This window comes from Mus pahari, chromosome 6 (assembly GCF_900095145.1).
Source record: "Mus pahari chromosome 6, PAHARI_EIJ_v1.1, whole genome shotgun sequence".
Taxonomy (NCBI): Eukaryota; Metazoa; Chordata; class Mammalia; order Rodentia; family Muridae; genus Mus; species Mus pahari.
In genome coordinates, this window is record NC_034595.1 from 66,893,443 (window position 1) to 66,912,105 (window position 18,663).

The 18,663-nt window shown below is 40.3% G+C and overlaps 1 protein-coding gene and 1 non-coding gene across 4 annotated transcripts in view; both read left to right on the plus strand.

The window, feature by feature from the left end:
- Efcab14 (EF-hand calcium binding domain 14) overlaps positions 1-18,663 on the plus strand; it is a 39,596-nt gene that overhangs the window by 1,827 nt on the left and 19,106 nt on the right. For all 3 annotated transcript variants that reach the window (XM_029539928.1, XM_021200393.2, XM_029539929.1), the window contains 4 exons: positions 1,055-1,203; positions 7,375-7,520; positions 14,874-14,972; positions 18,535-18,645. In XM_029539928.1, coding sequence (XP_029395788.1) covers positions 1,055-1,203; positions 7,375-7,520; positions 14,874-14,972; positions 18,535-18,645 — 505 coding nt within the window. The remainder of the gene's footprint in view (positions 1-1,054; positions 1,204-7,374; positions 7,521-14,873; positions 14,973-18,534; positions 18,646-18,663) is intronic.
- Positions 6,796-6,928, plus strand: LOC115064305. The gene has a single exon (XR_003844147.1). It is a non-coding gene; the product is annotated as a small nucleolar RNA SNORA51 (small nucleolar RNA).

Sequence of the window (18,663 nt, forward strand, 5' to 3'; positions counted from 1 at the left end):
GGGGTGTAGAGAGGAGAGTCAGGCAGAGGGCTGGGGTGTAGAGAGGAGAGTCAGGCAGAGGGCTGGGGTGTAGAGAGGAGAGTCAGGCAGAGGGCTGGGGTGCTAAAAGAGTTGTGATCTTTTAGCAGGTTCAGAATCTGTGTGCTTTTGTTAGACTTTGGTTAGTTAAGGACCTCTCCAAGTTTGTATTTTGAAGGTCATCTGATGAAGTGTGAGTCTCGAAAGTTGCCCTGCTGCCTTAGTTTAGAACTGAAAGCTAGATGAAGTTTGGTGTGAAATCTAGTGTGCTTCTATTTCTGTCCTCCCAAGGCAGTTAAGTTAAAGAATATCAGGTGTCCACTTAAGCCAGCAGATCTTGTTTCTCTCATTCCATTTGCAGTAAAAACTTGGTCAAGAGTTTGTGAAGTTTCAATAAATGAGGCAAGGTCTCCTGGGCTAAGTGAGCATGTATTGGGGGGAGGGGGGATAAATTACAGCGCAGGGATAGAATTCCATAGAATTTTACCCTTCTTTCTGTCCTTTCTTTTTATCTTAGTGCTACTAAGGATTGAGCTAGGTTCTCAAGCATGGTGACATCCACCCTCTCCCTCACCAAGCAAACATCCACCACCATCTTGTAAAACAGGATCTTGTAACTTGCTCAAGCTGGCATAGAACTTGGTAATCCCTCTTCCTCAGACTCCCAGGTAGTTGGATTGCAGGTGGGCCACTAGGCCCTTCTTGTCCTTTACACTCCTCAAACTGAGTTCTGCTCCAAAGACCACCTTCCCGAATGGACAGCAGTGATCTAGAACCTGCAAGCTCTTCCTATGACCCATGGGAACTCCCTGTTTCCTGTGCAGTTTGAAACCTTTGTACCCAGTAGAACTTTTCACAGGTCATATTCAGTAATTTTCAACCTCCTCCTATTAGACACAAGTGTGTTATCCTGTGATCCTTGGTAAATTCATTGGTCATTCATTAGAGAAGATAATCGCATAGCAACATACTGTTGCTAATAAAGCTGTTCTCACAGCTACCTTCTTGCTCATGGGTGAATGTGTTCTTCCGACAGGGGAGACTATGTCCGATGCTGCAAGATCTGCTGTCCCCTCTGTGCCTTTGTCATCCTCGCAGCCTGCGTTGTGACCTCTGTGGGCTTGGTCTGGATGCAAATGGCTCTCAAGGAGGATCTGGATGTCCTTAAGGAAAAATTTAGAACAAGTAAGTGATCAGGTTTTTTTCAAGTTTTGGGAAAAACTAACCCATGCTGAATTAGGAATTTGCCCATTCTGGTAAGCAATTATGCATCTTGTTCTGTACACTAGCTTAACTGTCACCTTAACTGTAGTAACACAAGTCACAAGTAATTGTTTTCAACCCATAAACAAACTCAGTGGTTTTGTACCATCGGCCAAGAAGCTTCTGAAATTATGACACTGCAGTTACCTCAATGCAAAGGGGAGCAACTGTAAGCCAGAATCCTGATTATACTCAGCCTACAGCCTAGCCCCAGTTACAAAGTGGCTGTTGAAATACCACAGTTTCCTTCTACCTCACAGAGCCAGCAATTAAAATGTGGAAGCATCTGTCAGGTGACTTCCTCTTTCAAAACACTGTGTAGGAACATAGGAGTGGACAACATTCATTCTAGGAGCCGCCATTTATGAACTGTCTGCTTGTGCCAATTAACAAGTAAATTGTTCCCCAAACAGTCCTCTGACATAGGCATTATTTTTGCTCTCCCCACTCACCCGTGTGTGTGTGTGTGTGTGTGTGTGTGTGTGTGTGTGTGTGTGTTTGTGTGCGCACACATGCCTGTGCAGTGGTAAAGATGAGACTTACTATTTGTGTTTTTAGAAGAGGAGGTTGGCTGGGCCAAATGGTTCAATAGGTAGGGAGTAGGGAGATTACATATATATATATCACCATGTGGTTGCTGGGATTTGAACTCAGGACATTTGGAAGAGCAGTCGGTGCTCTTAACCACTGAGCCATCTCTCCAGCCCCCAGTTCAATAGGTATAGACACTTGCTGCCAAACCTGAGTTCAATCTCAGAGATCCACCTGCGCTGGAAGGAGAGAACTGACTCTTGCAAGTTGTCCTCTGACTTCCACAGACATGCTGTGGTATGCACATACATACATACATAAATACATACACACATATTTACATACATAAATGTATGTTGAAAACAAACAAGCTTAGAGAAGTCAAGTAGATTGTTTAGCAATTAAGTGTATAGATCTGAGATTCATACTTGGTCCCCTTGCCCTTTATGCCCAAGTCCATATCTACAGCCACTGCAGTATGGTTCCAATGCCTGTAAAAGCTTCACGAATGACTACAGGTAGCCATGGGTTCCTCTGTATCAGCTGGGATCAGTAGTCCAAAAAGCTTAGTAGCTATTGGAAGGGCTGGTTTTGTGCATGTGTGTGTTTTGGTGTTTGAGCTCAGAGCAAGAACTAATAGCCAGTAGACTTCTTTCCACAGGATGATTGCTTGTGCTGTCTGCTCCAAGGAGGAAAAACTTCAAATACCATGAAGATCACCGTCTTCAAAGTTTTAGGGAGCATTTGATCCTTTGAAGTACATTGCACATTGCTGAAAAGGTGCACTGGTCACAACACGACCCTGAACCCAGCACAGCCAATGGACAGATTTGTCTCATGGTGGGGTTTCTTAAGAGACTTTTCTACTTACAGAATATCACATATTCTAATTACGAAGTTCAGCTTTATAGATCCAAACAACTTTTTTTTTCCTGAAAGGCACGTTTGTATAGTAGTTTCAACCAGGTTTAACTAACAAATTTTGTTCTTTTTTAACAACAGCATAATTTTTAGTTCTAGACTTAAAGCATTAATTCTCTAAGCTGAGGAACCGGTTTGAGTTTAACCGCAGACCTCAGTGGCAAAGCACACCAGCAGACTCACCATAGGCTTCTCAGAACTCTCTCAAAACTGGAATCTGAGCTTTGACTTTTCCTCTTAAACCTAGAAAATCACCACCTCCTGAGGCAGGAGGATCAGTCAGCTTCTCTTAACCTACAGCCATTCAAGCTTCGAAAGTGACAACGGACAGCTACTCCTCAGAGTGTATCTCTAGTGGCAGTGCTTTTAAAATCTTTTACTTGGGTTTTCATCTGTCTTTCTGGTCCAGGGATGGGATTGGGTAAGTCCACAATTGTTTGTCAGAATCATCCTGATATATATGGTTGAATCAAAGTACACCACAAAAAAGGATGTACAACCTGTAAGGTTTCTCCTCGTCTAATTCTTGTTTTTGCAACATTGCAAATATTTTTAAGCTTGTATTTTTGTATGTAAATACTCATAACTTGGAAACAGTGTTGAACTATTTGTGACACTGAGCACACCTTTCTGCCCTAGTTAGTTAGTTAGTTGAGCTTCTTGTGACATACCTTGTTTTGATCACATACACCAATTATATGTTTATACATTTCATACATTGCTCAGTTCTGCCCTCTAGAGATTCCTTTCTGCAGCTACACTGGGCCTGTAGTTACAGGATACCAAGGTAATACCTAAGCTGGGCTTGCCAGGGATTTCTTGTTGGAAAATATAAGACATGTAGTAGGCCTGACAGACAGTCGATAAATACTTGCTAAGCATTTGTTAATGCCAGTTCCTAAAAACAGTATATTCAGGAGATGCCACTCCATCCATACACCTGGGCTGTGGGGCCAGCTTGCTATTGAGGAAGATTTTCCTGTAGCCAGAACTGCATTTGTCAGCCACCTGAGTAAAGCGGGTTTGGGATTGTCAGTCTGATTGTGTTGTTGGCTTCGCTTTGCCGTGATAGAAATGTCAGTGGCCACTGAGATCATTCAGAGGGCAAGGGCTCTTACCACCATGCCTGCTGACCTGAGTTCAGTCTCTGGAATCCATGCGGTATGAGGAGAGCCACTCTTGTGAGTCATACTCTTACCTCTGTGTCCATGTTACGGCACACAAACACCACCAGCACCAACCACATGCACACATAAGCACACACACAAGAAAGAGAAAGAAAACAAAGATAAGCAAGGACTTCATGAGGGAGGAAAGACTGTGATCTGGCATGCTCAAGCCAGACTACTATAGACTGAATGCTTAATAGTTTTGGTTTCAAAAAAAAAGGAAAGAACAGTTATCTTGACTAGGTGGAGTAATTTTACTACATTTAAATAATCATATTTTAAAAACTATGCTTGTACTTTAAATACATCTCAATAGGTTAACTTTTATTTCTTCTTTAATAAAACAGTGGAACTTATCAGCTCAGATAAAACCATCTGCCTGTTTGACTTGAATGCCTTTTAAGAAATCAGAGCCTCTTGTTCCTCATTTCAATAATTTTTCCAAGGACCCCTGAAGAACAGGAATGCTGGGGGCAGTGCCTAAAGTGGAAAGTGGGCTTATTTATGGCTTGCTTTTTCTTTGCAGTGAGGAGTAACTTGATCCTTGAATTCAAAGACCGGCTGGCCTTCAAAACACTTTTTTTAAAAATGCATTGCCTGTATGTTTGTGTGTGTGAGAAGGTTGGGTACCCCTGAGGTGGAGTTACAGACTCTTGTAAGCTGCCATTTGGTGCTGAGAACCACACCTGAGACATCTGGAAGAGCAGCAGTGCTCTTCACTACAAAGCCATTTCTTCAGCCCCCTTCCCTTTTTTATAATGATGTATTTTTGTGTGGGGGTATTTACCTGGATGGGTCAGCACTGTGTAGATGCAGTACCCCAGAGACCTGAAGAAGGTGTCAGGTTCCCTGAGCTATAATTACAGACATGTGAGCTTGCATGTAGATTCTAGGAACTAAAACCCAGGTCTTCTGGAAGAAGAAGAGCACTTCTAGAAGAGCACTCTTAACCACTAAGCCCCTGGCCATGGAACTTAATTCAGTATTCTTTTTCCAGAATCAGGTATTTTAAAAGACTTTCACAGTCATCCAAAGCAAAATTCTATCTCCAATATTTCCTCTCTGTCAGTGATGAAGCATTAGAGAAAAAGGGAAGAATTTAGAAGAGAAGGAAAGTATCAACCAATCAGGCATCTCCTTTTCTGGTCATCCACGGAAAGTAGAGGTTTGATATTTTATACAAAATGTTAGATGCTTTTATGTGACTATGCTACAAAAATGTGTCACTGACATCTTAAGCATCCTAAAAGAGTGTTGGTCCTGTGAGCACCTTTTTGACTGTTTGCTCTCATTTCTCACTATAAAATTAGAACAATCACATAATTCTTTCTGAGCCTATATTTTCTTACCCACACATGACACATGAAGATATATTTTTGCCTCAAAAGTGCTATAGTCACTACTCTGTTATGTTATAGTAATCCTCCCTTCACCTCTAGACAGAGAACTTTAGGGTCTTTTCTATACAGTGGTATCAGGTAGAAGGCTGGCACACAGTAGAGGCTCAGTTATACGTCATTTGGTGATAATTACATCAAAATTGATTATAAATTATGGGGGCATTGTATGAATGCAAACCATAACTGTTGACATAAGTATGTTGTTTTTGAAGAGTGTATGTAGAAATTTTCATTTCCTAATCATAAAGATGGAAAAAATGAGAACTAGGTAAATTCTTTTGAGATTCAACATAATAAATTTTAAATGAATCGCTTTCTCTGGTGAAAGAACATGAATAAATAATTGTAAGTTGTTTGTTTGCCATACTTCCATTTATGTAACAAAAGTGCCTCAGCTTGGCTTGTCTCTCCTAAAAAAACCCACATCAGATAATGATTATGATCCCCTTTTGGCTCATAGACTCCTCAGGATCCAGAGTGTCCTCAGGGCTTGCTAGCATCATGTATATATCAGTTAATAGTTGTAACTCAGGTTATTTATGTCTCTGCCTTACTTCTTTTCCACTTCTAAGTCCTATTTATTGCATATAGACTTCAGGAAAGACAGACCCTCCCTGCTGATGGTGTTTGACACCTGAGTATGGAAGGCATTCATGGGATGGCTTTTCTTTACAACCTAGCTGAAACTCTATAAGCAATTCAGTAACACAGAGCTGAATTCGTTAGAGTGAGTAATGAAATGTCCTTACTGACTGAGATGGATGTTTCCTGCAAACCATGTGTAAATCAAATGCTACACTGAAAGCACCCAGGAAGTCTTATTTAGAATACAATCCTATGGCAGCAACTTTTGAAAAATAAATGAAAATATCTAATTTCATTACTGTGAATTGTTCCGTAGTGGGCTTGCTAAAAAATATATTGCCACCACCTTCAGTTTTCGTGAGGCCTTGTTATTGTTAAGTGTGCTTGCTTGTCTGACGTTTTTACTTTCTGAGGTTTCTTTGTTGGATTGAAGAGGAGAGTGATGTACTGAGACACATGGTTGGGAGGTCAGCAAAGACCAGGTTTATTTAGGTAACGCATATAATTTACTATATGCCAGTTTGAGGGCGCTCAAAACACTCTCTCTCTCTCTCTCTCTCTCTCTCTCTCTCTCTCTCTCTCTGTGTGTGTGTGTGTGTGTGTGTGTGTGTGTGTGTGTGTGTGTGTGTGTGTACATACAGTAACTAATCAGGATGTCTGTGACCTAAGGAAAAGTGACGTAGGTTTTATTCTGGAGGACCAGCCATTATCAATATTTTATTTTCCATTAAGAGAAAAAAATGCTTTCCAAAGGAGGAAGAGAGTGCACCCTTGACTTCTGCCTCAGACTTCAGATCCCTTAACTATGTAGGAATTATTTCCACAGAGTCCAATGTCCCCCTGTGCCCCGCCTGACACATTTATCTTCTGTTTCATCTTGAGCTTTTGGATTGTTTAAGAAAACACTGGGCCTCCTTGTGCTTACCACAGGCTGTGTTTCTACACTGACTGTATAGAAAGAGGAGGCATAATAAACCTACCCTATATACACCTCAGCCTGAGCCACTGTGCCTGGTCTATATTGTGAATGGGGAGACATGGAAAAAAAAAAAAGAAAACACTATTTGTGAAATAATCTTATTCCTCATATTAGTATTTGAATACCCCCTCTCAGTCAGCCAACTTAAAGTAGAAGAAAATAAGCATTTAGAGGTGGTTTATAATGATACTTTGTGTGTCCTGGGATGGGGGTGTATGTCTGACTAATCTGAAATCTGGCCAGACATTTATCTGTCACTGAGTACCTGGTTAAAAGTGTTAAAGATGCACATTTACCTCACAGTGCTGCCTGCCCCTACTTTCCTCCTTTTCAGTGTAATTAGGTAACTGTGAATTAAGTCATCACCATCCCAAAATTAATTCACTAATTATTCATTAATCTCTCTTCTTCCCTTCTTTCCTACCTTGTGATTGCTTCCCCCCAACCCCCATTTTGGGACCAGCGGGAATGTGATCTTTATTTTCAATTGTTCTTATTTTGCTTTCAGTGGAGTCTAATCAGAAAAGCTCATTCCAGGAAATCCCCAAACTCAATGAGGAACTTCTCAGCAAACAAAAACAACTTGAGAAGATTGAGTCCGGGGAGCTGGGCTTAAGCAGAGTCTGGATCAACATCACAGAAATGAATAAGCAGGTAGTGAAAGTATGACTTTATTCCTGTGTAAGCTGTGGAAATGAATTTACATTGGTTGGTGAGCATTTAGTATGAATTTATAATTCAAGTTTTGTCTTTTTAAGTTGGAGTTTACTGTGATCACATGTTAAAATAGTAAAATAGCAAAAAAAAAAAAAAAAAAACCAAAACAAACAAAAACACAAAACCTACCATTTGCCAAGTATTTAAAATGTTAACCCTTTCTGCACATGTAGAGTTCCACAGGGTAGAGCATTATAGAGGGAGTTATAAATAACTAAGTCAGCTTTTTCTACAGAGTAATGTATCAAATAAGAAGGAATGCCATCTAATGCCTGTTATTAGATGAATTTGTTTTGTTTATGAGAGCTTACACGCATAGAGGGTTAGCATTGGAGTATAGAGCTGTGGGTACAAAGCCAGATCTAGAACAGCCAAATGGCTAGTGGTCAAGTAAAATAGTTTAGGAGCAGATGTAGAGTTGCCTGACTCTTTGGCCAGACAAGCAAGTCTAGAGAAACATGTTCAGCCTCAAAGTTGTTCAGCGCTCAGTAGGCTGCTTCCAAAAGAAGTGGTCTATCAGGGAAACCATGTTTATCCTAAGGTTTCTGACCAATACCCTCACACATGTAAAGACTTACAGTTACTACTGGGATCCAGGGCCCACTGTCAGGCTTGGGTTTTGAGTTGATTTTTGTTGTTGCTGTTGCTGTTTTAGTTTGGCTTTTTATTGTTGTTTTCAGTTTAGTTAGAAAAGATATGGTCACTGAAAAGAAAACTCAAGTACCAAAAAAATAATACACATAGAAAATATTTAAAATTAGGCTTGTCATCTTTGTTGGGAGTAAGAGAACATTGTCTTCAGGATGGAGTCTGAACTGAGCCAGTGAGAGGGAGCACTGCAGAAGAACAAGTTTGTAAATACTTATAAAGCTACACCTTTCCGCCACATTTTGGGAGTAGGATAGTAGGGTAGTTCAGTGTTTAAGGCTAAATTCAGTGGTCTAGGAAAATAAAATGTCTTCTGCCTGGAACCCACAGTAAAAATGTCTACATTTCCCAGTAAACGTGTGACAGTGTGCCGTGGTGTGGATGTGTCCCCCAGTTCACGTGTCAAGTGTACATGGAAGTGCAGCCTTTCGTGGATAATTAGCATTTACCTCAAAATGATTCTAGAAGAGAAAGAGAAACCCTCTGGCACATTTGTGTGTTCTTATCACACGTGTGGGATACCCTCCGGTATGTTATGATAAGGCAAAAATCCTCATTAGATGCAGTCACTTGCTCTTAAATGAGCTAAATGAGCCTGTTCATAAGTCACCCACTCTATGGTATTTAACTCTGGCTGCAAGAAGTAGACTAAACACCATAAGTAGCTAAAGTGAAATTTCTGAAAGCAGTGGCTCACCCAGAAAGTGTTTAGTGCCTTATGACGTTCCTAGTCTTTCCTTTAGGGGGGCTGTGGGTTTTTTTTTTTTTTTGGTTTTGAGACAGTTTCATTATGTAGCCCATGCTGACCTGAACACTAAGGTGATAGGAGCCACCGCACTTGGCTCTGTTTTATTTTATTTTATTTTATTTTATGTCTCAGAGGAAGGAAGTGACAGATGATACCAACTCTATCATTTATTCTCAGGTTCTCGGTAATTAAAGAAAAGCAGATATTCATTTCTTTTGTGCACAAAGAATAGAATCCACTGTGGCCCTACATGCATACAGCAAAGGAGCAGTGTGGGCAGAGATGATGTCACAGAGATGACATCAGGTGGGTGTAGCACAGCTCTGGGAGAGTGACCGTTCTCCTGGGCAGTCTGTGGATCCCAGTTGGCAGAACAGGGTCAACCATTCAAGGTTAAGATTGCTTTGCATGAACAGACAGACAAACATCAACTGTCTGTCTCCATTTCCTTCTTATACATTGGCATTCTAGGACTGCTCAAAGAGAAACCTGGTGCTTGGTATGCTGTAAGACGTCCTCAGACTTTGCGTATGAGCCTGGAGAAGGTCAGACTAAAACTCTTGGCAGATTAGTAGCACCACACCTTATGAGATGCTAGATTGATTTATTAAAGCCAACCTACTGCAGAGGAGTTCTCTGCTAGCATAGACCCAGAAGGATGGATTGCTATGAGGTAGAGCTGAATGTTGGTTCCAAAGGTAGCTTGGCAGTCTGGTTGGGTTTCTAAAGTTAGTGCTACACATCTCTAGTGCTCTATCAAGTCATCAGTCAAAGTGAGCCAAAATATAAGTAAAAGTAAAAATAATGTTTACTATGGAAGTGGTAATTGTCAATTTAGGCAATCCTAACAGCATTTTTAAACAATTAAAAGATACTTAACCCACAAGAAAATATATTCGGCCACTTATCAAGAACTATTCCTATTACCAAGTAAGCTGAAGTTTAATTCAGGCTGGGGAAAAGGCCATCTGGTTGAGAAAGTTAAAATCCAACTTTTCCTTAAATCTTTAAGGTAGTACATGAATCTTCATTTACACTTTGTTTTATTCATGTAACCTCTAGTACTATGCCTGTTCCCTCTTGACGGTTATAAGACACCTCCCTTTCTTTGGAGACAAATGTTTACCGAGCTGCTTTTATGGAGCTAAAGCCTTTGATTGTGCCTCAGCCCATTCAGACTGCTCCAACAGCAAGCCTTAGACTAGGTAACTTAGGAAGAATGGAATTTATTACTTGAAGCTCTGGAGGCCCAGGACTCCAGGATCAGGGTGCTATCAGATTTGGTCTCTGGTGAAAGTAGAGCCCTCTCTTATCATGCCTGAAGGACCCCACCTTTTACTGCCACCACATTGGAGATTTTGAACATGAAACTTTTAGGGAAGCAGCAACATTCAGACTGCAGTAGATTTAGAGCCAAAAAGATGCAATTCCTTACCCCCGTGATCTTACGGACAAACAGTAAATGGGAAAGTAAGCAGCTTGTCATGAAGCAGGTCCATATGGCTCAGATGCTGAGGGCATATTTAAATGAACATGCAACCCAGATTAGGGTCAGCTTTCCCAGAAATGGTGTGCTAAGTCTGAAGGGGAAATGGACCAGGTGGACCCTAGAGAAAGAGAAGGTTACTCTCTAGGGACAGTACAGCTGATCCTCATAATTTCATCTACTTGCTAAAATCTTCTCGTAACCTCAGAATCTGTAAGTATGAAGCTTTTTTTTTTTTTTTTTTTTTTTTAAGATTTATTTATTTATTATATGTAAGTTCACTGTAGCTGTCTTCAGACACTCCAGAAGAGGGCGTCAGATCTTGTTACAGATGGTTATGAGCCACCATGTGGTTGCTGGGATTTGAACTCCGGACCTTCAGAAGAGCAATCGGGTGCTCTTACCCACTGAGCCATCTCACCAGCCCAGTATGAAGCTTTTTAATCATCCATTGATACATGCACAGCAACAGTGGCTTTTGAGTCACCCTGCAGACACTGAAAGCTGGAGCACCCTGCCTTCTTGTTCTGTTCTCATACTGTAAACAAGCGGGGTTCTGGGCTGTATCCCATGTCCTTCTTCACATTTTGTCCTCTTTGTTAGTGGTTTCATGCCAGGGGCTTCCTTCAGGCATCACTTTACATGCTGCTGCTGTGGGGTTCAGTCTCAGTCAGCAGTGTCGTTAAATATGTTTAACCAGGAACACATGTAAAACAAGGTTATATATTAAATTGATGTGTTACCGAAAATGTGACCAAAGAGCTCACAGGAACCTAGCCCTCACCACTAGGAACAGGGTTTACCATTCACTAATCCAACGTTTGCTGTAGCTTTTCAGACGATAACTACCTAATAACAAGAATCGAGTAACTTTGTAAGACAATAGACAAGTGAAAAGACTTGGAAAGATTGAGGAAATTTTATTCCTTCCTTATAGCCCTCCTTGGGCCTCGAAAGAAGCCAGAGATAAAGTAAATCAACAAGCACGGTTATCAAAGACCTTCTGTAGTTCCCTCCTGCCCTCTTCTGAGCACTTGTATGACAGTCTTCGCATATGCATCGGATTGCACCAGGAGACTACACTGTACTCAGCCTCAAGCTGGGGATGAAAATCTGGGAAGTGATAATTGTACATGAAATGTTTCCTTTGTGCACACCACTCTGTTAGCCGAACAGCATGTGTGATCTCCTTTCTCTGTGTCCTTAAGTCACAAGAAGTTGTACGTGGTACACCCAGTGCAGATAAGAAAATTGAGATTGGCAGTGGTGGTCCACGCCTTTAATCCCAGTGCTTGGGAGGCAGAGGCAGGGAAAGCTCTGTGAGTTCAAGGCCATCCTGGTCTACAGATCAAGTTCCAGTACAGCAAGGGCTGCACAGAGAAATCCTGTCTCAAAAAGCAAAGCAGACAGACAAAATGAAACAAATAAAAAAGAAAGAAAAAGAATTGAGACTCAGAGGTAAAAGAGCTTATCCAGTTTGCAGCTGTTTATCAATCTAGCATTGAGGCATTTAAGTCTTGGGAACCTGTTTTCCTTCCATTTTTATAAAAGTAGGGCCAGGTGCACCTTTAATTCCAGCACTTTGGAGATAGAGGCAGGAGAATCTCTTAAGTTTAAGGCCAGCCTAGTCTACATAGTGAGTTCCAGGACAGTCAAGATTGTGTAGAAAACTCCTATTCATAATAATTCATCATTTGTGATTCTCTTTTTGTGTAACTTTTTCCTCACTAGTTAAAGAACATTAAGTTCAACCCTGAAGAAAAAAAATAGCATTTCTGCTTTTGAAGTATAAAATTTTATATTAATCAAATAGTCTAAAGTGGCTATTTTCTACTTTGGCTGATTTTAAAAAAAAAATCAGACTATGCATAGAAGTTATAGCTTATCTTTTGGCTAAATGTGATTTTTTTTTCTTAGTGGTTTCTATTTGTCTCAGTTTTTAGTATCTTCAGATTATAAAATGTGACATTTGTTGGTAAGTTCTGTTGTAATGCATGAATCCATTCTCACATTCGAGTCTCTGTTTGAGACCAGTGACAATGGTAGAGTACCCCTTGTCTCTCCAGTCCAACTCTATGTGTGTATGTACTGAAGTTTCCTGCACAGTTTGGCTCTGCTGAAGAGAGAAGGTCTGGAGGGTAGACTGGTGGTGTAGGGCTGCATAACTGAGCTGGGACCAGTCTGTGACCCAGCTGACTCGCTAGAGTCTAGAGTTCAGATCCCCAGTGTTTGTGATGAGGCGAGAAGGCCTAACCTGCTTTTATTACTTCTCTAGTTTTAAGTAAAATGGCAGCTTCCAGCAGCCACACCAGACTTCTCTGAGACCATAATGTTCCTAAGATTATTCTGACTAGCTCTGCCATAGCCTCAAGATATCGGAGTACCTGACAGAATAGTTTCTGCCTAGATCACTCAGAACACAGTGTGTTATTATCCCTTTAGGATCCATCTGCCAGTTGTCAGTGAAAGGAGTTTATTCACTAGTGTGTATCATGTCACATAATAGGACATGTAGAATAATCGTAAAACTTCCCCGGGAGGAGTCCCTTCCCTTCATATTCCCACATAGCTGTCTCTTGTCAGTGATATGCTCTGCACCGCCTATTTAGTATAAAGCTATCATAGCTTTTAATATTATCAGCTTATGGGTTACACCAAGTGTGTATGTAAATAAATGGAGACATTCAGTATGTGGTGTCCTACAGTGTCCTTTGTTTAATGAATAGATCTACATATCTAGTGATAGGCATTTAGATTATCCTAGTGTTTTGCTGGTACAAATAAGAAAGACCTGTTGTGCATATTTCTTTGTGCCTGTGAGCAAGTAATCTTCAAGATAGGTTTCTGTAAATGAAGTTGCTGAACAAAGGATATAAACATTTGAGGGCTATTCTTTCAAAGCAATCCTTTTCCAGTTTACATCCCCATGAACAATACATGAGAATGCCTGTCTCCTTAAGTGCTTTGAAGCCTCAATATTATCCACAGCTTCTTAAAGGAATTGGGGGGAGGGACACAGCCTCCCTGATACAATTGCTGCTGTACAAGGTTTATAGCTCGCTTTCTAAGAGTATTTTTCAGTGTGGGCTGAGTGTCTTACCTTTTTGGATAGAGTTAGAGTTTGGTGAGTGGTCTGCGTGTTTGAGAACACTTAGGGCGGATGGCATGTGTAAGCACTCACTAAATCGCACTCCTAAAGAACTGCCACTGATTAATCAGTCGTACTCTGCAATGTGCTAAGAGCTGAGGTCACATGTCCTTAATACTTACAATATATGAATCATCTGTTGCTTGATTACATTTAATCTCCAAACATAGTGGCTTAATATAACAAACCTTCATTATCTCACACTTTCTGTATGCCAGAAATTGTGAAGCCGCATAGCAGAATGTTAAGCCCTAGGGTTGCCGATAAGGTGCATAGAGAAAATGCCAAATCCCAGGATTCTTCTGTGTCTAGCATTCTCTCATGCCTTTCCCAGCTTGACCTGTAGCAAGTGCCCAGGAAGTTGGGTATTTGTGAGGCCACTCATTTCAACTATTGGTTAGGCCTTTGTTCTCATCCTAAAATTTAGAATAAGAAAGCAGTCTGCTACTCAGACCCTTTGAAGAGTGTTTTGAGTCACATTGCAAGATTTGTTAGAATGTAAAGTTGAAGCCTGAAATCACATGTTACTCAGGTTCCCCCAGTCCCCATTTAAGCAGGAATCCAGCTACTTAGAATCCTACCCCTAAGTAGCAGAAAGGAAGCCACATTTTCCTTTTATTCAATTTGTTTTAATACATTCACTGCATCCTTCAGTAAGTCAGTGGGTATTTATTGAGCTCCTTCAGGGTACAGAGTAATGCTGTGGTTGAGCTATTGACTTTGAAATATTAATCACATTATTAAACCAAAACCAAGTCCCCGAGTAGCTGAAAGCGCTGTTCAGGTTGTCAGGATACCATTCCTGAGGACTATATTTTGTGATGATGGGCTTTTACTTTATAATGGACGTTCCCACTTGGACAGGAACAAAAGTTCAGTTAAATAACTAAGGTGTTCTATTTTACCAAAGTGAAGTTTTGAAGTGGTTGGTGATCATCAGTCTTTTCCTGTTCAGTTGTTGAAGGATTGTGTGGTAGTCACTGTATCTTTTGAGTAACTGAAGGGTTTTTGCACTGTGACACTGCTAGGACTAAGGTAAAGAATGACATTGCAAGGTTCTGCCTCTTTGGCACCAGTTCAAATTGGGCAGAGAAATAGGGGGTTGTTGCTGCTTCCTGCCTGCATCTCAGCTCTTCCCACAGTACTGCATTTCCTCCACTCTTGTGAGCTGACAGGTACCTGACACTGTGAACTATAGAGTTTGTGAAGGAAGCGTATACTCTACAAATTCTGTGTTCATTGTTTATTAATCTTTTTCAGATTTCTCTGTTGAGTTCTGCAGTAAACCACCTAAAAGCCAGCGTCAAGTCAGCCGCAGACTTACTTAGCCTGCCTAGCACTGTAGAGGGACTTCAGAAGGTAAGTGCTGCATGTGGGCACTGTGGCCACCCCAGTGCTAGAATTCTGGCACCTTGAGAGTTCCCTTCAAAAACCTGGTATTTGAAATCGGCTGCTTCAAAAGAGCCGTATAGAATACCATTGTGTTCTATGGAGTACAAACTTTGGTAATTAGGCTAGTTTTTAACAGATTATTTTATGGTTCATATGGTTTTTCATTTGTCCATCTGGGTTTCAGAATTGCTCTTCTGGGACCATTGTGTTAGCAGGTGGTGGTTTAGTTTCAGTTTGTTGTTACACTTCATGACCAATTATGGGTAAGAGTTACTTTAAGGGCTGGAGAAATGGCTCAGTGGTTAAGAGCACTGACTGCTCTTCCAAAGGTTCTGAGTTCAAATCCCAGCAATCACATGATGGTTTACAACCATCTGTAATGAGATCTGACGCCCTCTTCTGGTGTGTCTGAAGACAGCTACAGTGTACTTAGATATAATAATAAATAAATCTTTAAAAAAAAAAAAGTTACTTTAAACCTCTGCTTTTCTGCTTTGTTTTGTTTTGCTGCTTAAAGATGATCTAAAATGAATGCTGAAATTAAAAATTAGGGAGCAGGTTGTGACAAGGGTACTTTTAAACACTCTGGGGTATAAATTGAAGAAAAATTACTTTGGAAACAATTGGGTATTATTTTCTAAAGGCATTTGTACAAGTCCTAAACAATTACTTGTGTGTACACCATAGGCTCCAGGGCTGTGTGCAAAGAGCAGTGCGTAGTTTCTGTTTATTTGACCCCTGGTATGTAGACGTAGCAGACAAATCTCAGCCAGAAGGACGAGAGCAAGGAATGCCTAGAGCCGGACAGAGTGAAAAGAGGTGGGAGGGGAACAGGCACTCACTGAACACGGGGACCATCATCTCACAACAAGAAGTGAAGGAAAGGCTGCTAGGAGTAAGAGCCCCTTGCACCGTGAATTTTAAATCTAGGATTCATGGCTTTTAAATGTTAGCCTGTGATGTTTGATTCAATTATATTCTAGACTCTGTCCATAAATGTCTAAATTGTTATACAACGTGAGAAATTTGTAAACCACAAACAAAAATAAAACCTGATGTTTTACAACCACAACATTGTGTGCTCTGTCCCTGTAATGTGCTACTTGTCCAGTATGGTCATCTGCTCTCAGAGTTTAAATTAAAAAGGTCGAGGCAGCTTTAATGAGACAGATATTTACCATTACTCCCAAGAATCGAGTAGGAAAAGACAGGCCTCTGTAGCTTTACAGAGGCAAAGCATTAGAAAAGGAAACTGGCTTGTTCTTGTTCTCTTTACCTCAATAAGCACTTGTGGAGCTTTCTCCAGTGTGTACCAGGCACTTTGCAGTTGGTAGAAATACTAGTTTCAGACTTTGATTCTAGGATTTACATGATCTGTCAGCTGCTTTCCTAAAAAACAACCCCTAAACAAGAGCTCACTATCTTCCTGTGTCCTGACAGGCTTAGCCAGCCAGCCAGTAAGGATTCTCAAACAGTAGGTGTCTTTGAGCATCTGTGGCTTTTTGCAACAACAGAGCTTACATAGCATAGTAGCTTAGATACTGGACACTGCTTTTATTGCAAATAATGATGCACTTTTGAAATGTTAATTCATCTCCAAAACTTAGCTAGCTTTCATTTATGTCATATAATTTTCTAAATATTGAAAGTGTTATCGTCTCCTATTCTCTTTAAGGTCTTGTTTCAGCGTAATTGTAAAAACTTGGGTTGGAGGCTGAGGATACACTTCTGTTGGTGGAGTAATTACCTAGCATCCACAGAGCCCTAGGGTTGAGTCCCAGCACCACATAAAGCCAGTTGTGGTGATATATGTCTGTAATTCCCACACGTGGAAGGTAGAGGCAGGAAGATAGAAGTTTAAAATCATCCTTGGGTGTATGGCAAGCTGGACTACATGAGACCTCCTCAAAACAGTAAAATAACTCTGCTTAAAAATACTAATATCATAAAAATAGATAGATAGATAGATAGATAGATAGATAGATAGATAGATAGATAGATAGATTGATAGATTATAGTGTAAATTGTCAGTATATAAAGGTATAAAACTGACCAGATAACATTCTTTTGGATTTTTTTTTTTTAAATAACTAATGGAGACTGAAGAGATGAATTGTTGGTTAAGGCCACACACAGCTCTTGTGGGAGAGTGGGGGGAGCGGGGGTTTGGTTCCTGTAACTCTAGCTCCAGGAGATGCAGTGACCTCTTCTGGCTTCCACGGGCACTTGCATTCACATCCACACATCCACAACATACACTCATGCATAATTTCTTAATTTTTAAAAGATGACTTCCAAGCCATGCCCTCTGTATACTTGGGTTCTTTAAGACTAATAAAAGCAAAATAAGCAATTGTCCTTACCGAACTACACTTACTGCCGACAGGGTTCTACTGCCAGCTGGGTTCCCACCCAATTTTGTTCAAAAGTCATCACCTAATATTCCTGACTGTTGACAGTCAATAGCATTGGCTCTGGCCATCTGTTTACCTGCAGAGTGTTTAACACACATAGGGTGTGTGTTTAAAGGTGGCTATATTATCCATGAGTCCCAGACTTTATTATCTTTTATTTTATTTAGTATTTGACTATTATAAATAATTTTTTAGGAAAACATCTTTTATTTTAGAAAGATTGTTGTTTTCCTTAATTGGGAAAATAGCCTAACTTATATTTATATATGGGAAAATATTCATACAAAGTGAATGTTTATGTTTTTGTTAACTTTTTCAGCATAAGTTACATGGAATTCATAGTTTGAATACAGTTGAAATAATTACAATATTTATTTATATTCAGTTAATGTTTTAATGTAAATTAAAATCACAGCATGTCACTATACTGCCATTAGAATGGGCAAAATTTTTAAGTTAATAGCACCTATATTTTGAATGTATAGAGTAATATGAACTCTCTCAAACATTGCAAATGGGGCTATAAAATGGCAAACCATTTTAGAAGATCGTATGTAAGTTTTTTAGTAAGTTAGGCATAGATCTGCCATATGGTCAGCTGTTCATCTTTGTATTGTGGTAATGAGAAACTCTGAAGGGAGATGAGGGCACAAGACAACATAAAGACTACCTCATGAATGCGTATAGCAGCTCTGTTAGTTCAGTATCGGATACTAAAAATAGCCTAAACTGGCTGTTGAGTAAACAAGTTGATGAAACCATACCAATGGCATGGGACATGCTGATCAGCTTAGGTATAAATGAATCTCAGCTGTACTTGGTGAAAGAAAACATACTAAAGCCATCTTAGGAAGTATTGTTCCCTTTATGTAAAGCTCTAGAAAATGCAAACTGACATATAGACAGAAAATGAATAAATGCTTGCCTTTGGGTTGGAAAGGGAAACTACAAAGAGGCGTGGAGAAACTGGGGGGTGGGAGCTAGTGTCTATTGCTTCTATTATGGAAATAGGTTCACAGGCTTATTGTGCATTTTGAATACATGCATAGATTGCATGTCAGTTATGCTTGATAAAGCTTTCAAAGGGCTGATATTCCTCCACTGTTTCTATGCAGAGTGTAGCTTCCATCGGCAGTGCTTTAAACAGTGTCCACCTTGCTGTGGAGGTGATGCAGAAGACTGTGGACCAGCACGAGACAACCTTGGAGTTACTGCAGGGCAGCATGGTAAGCTCTGAAAGCACT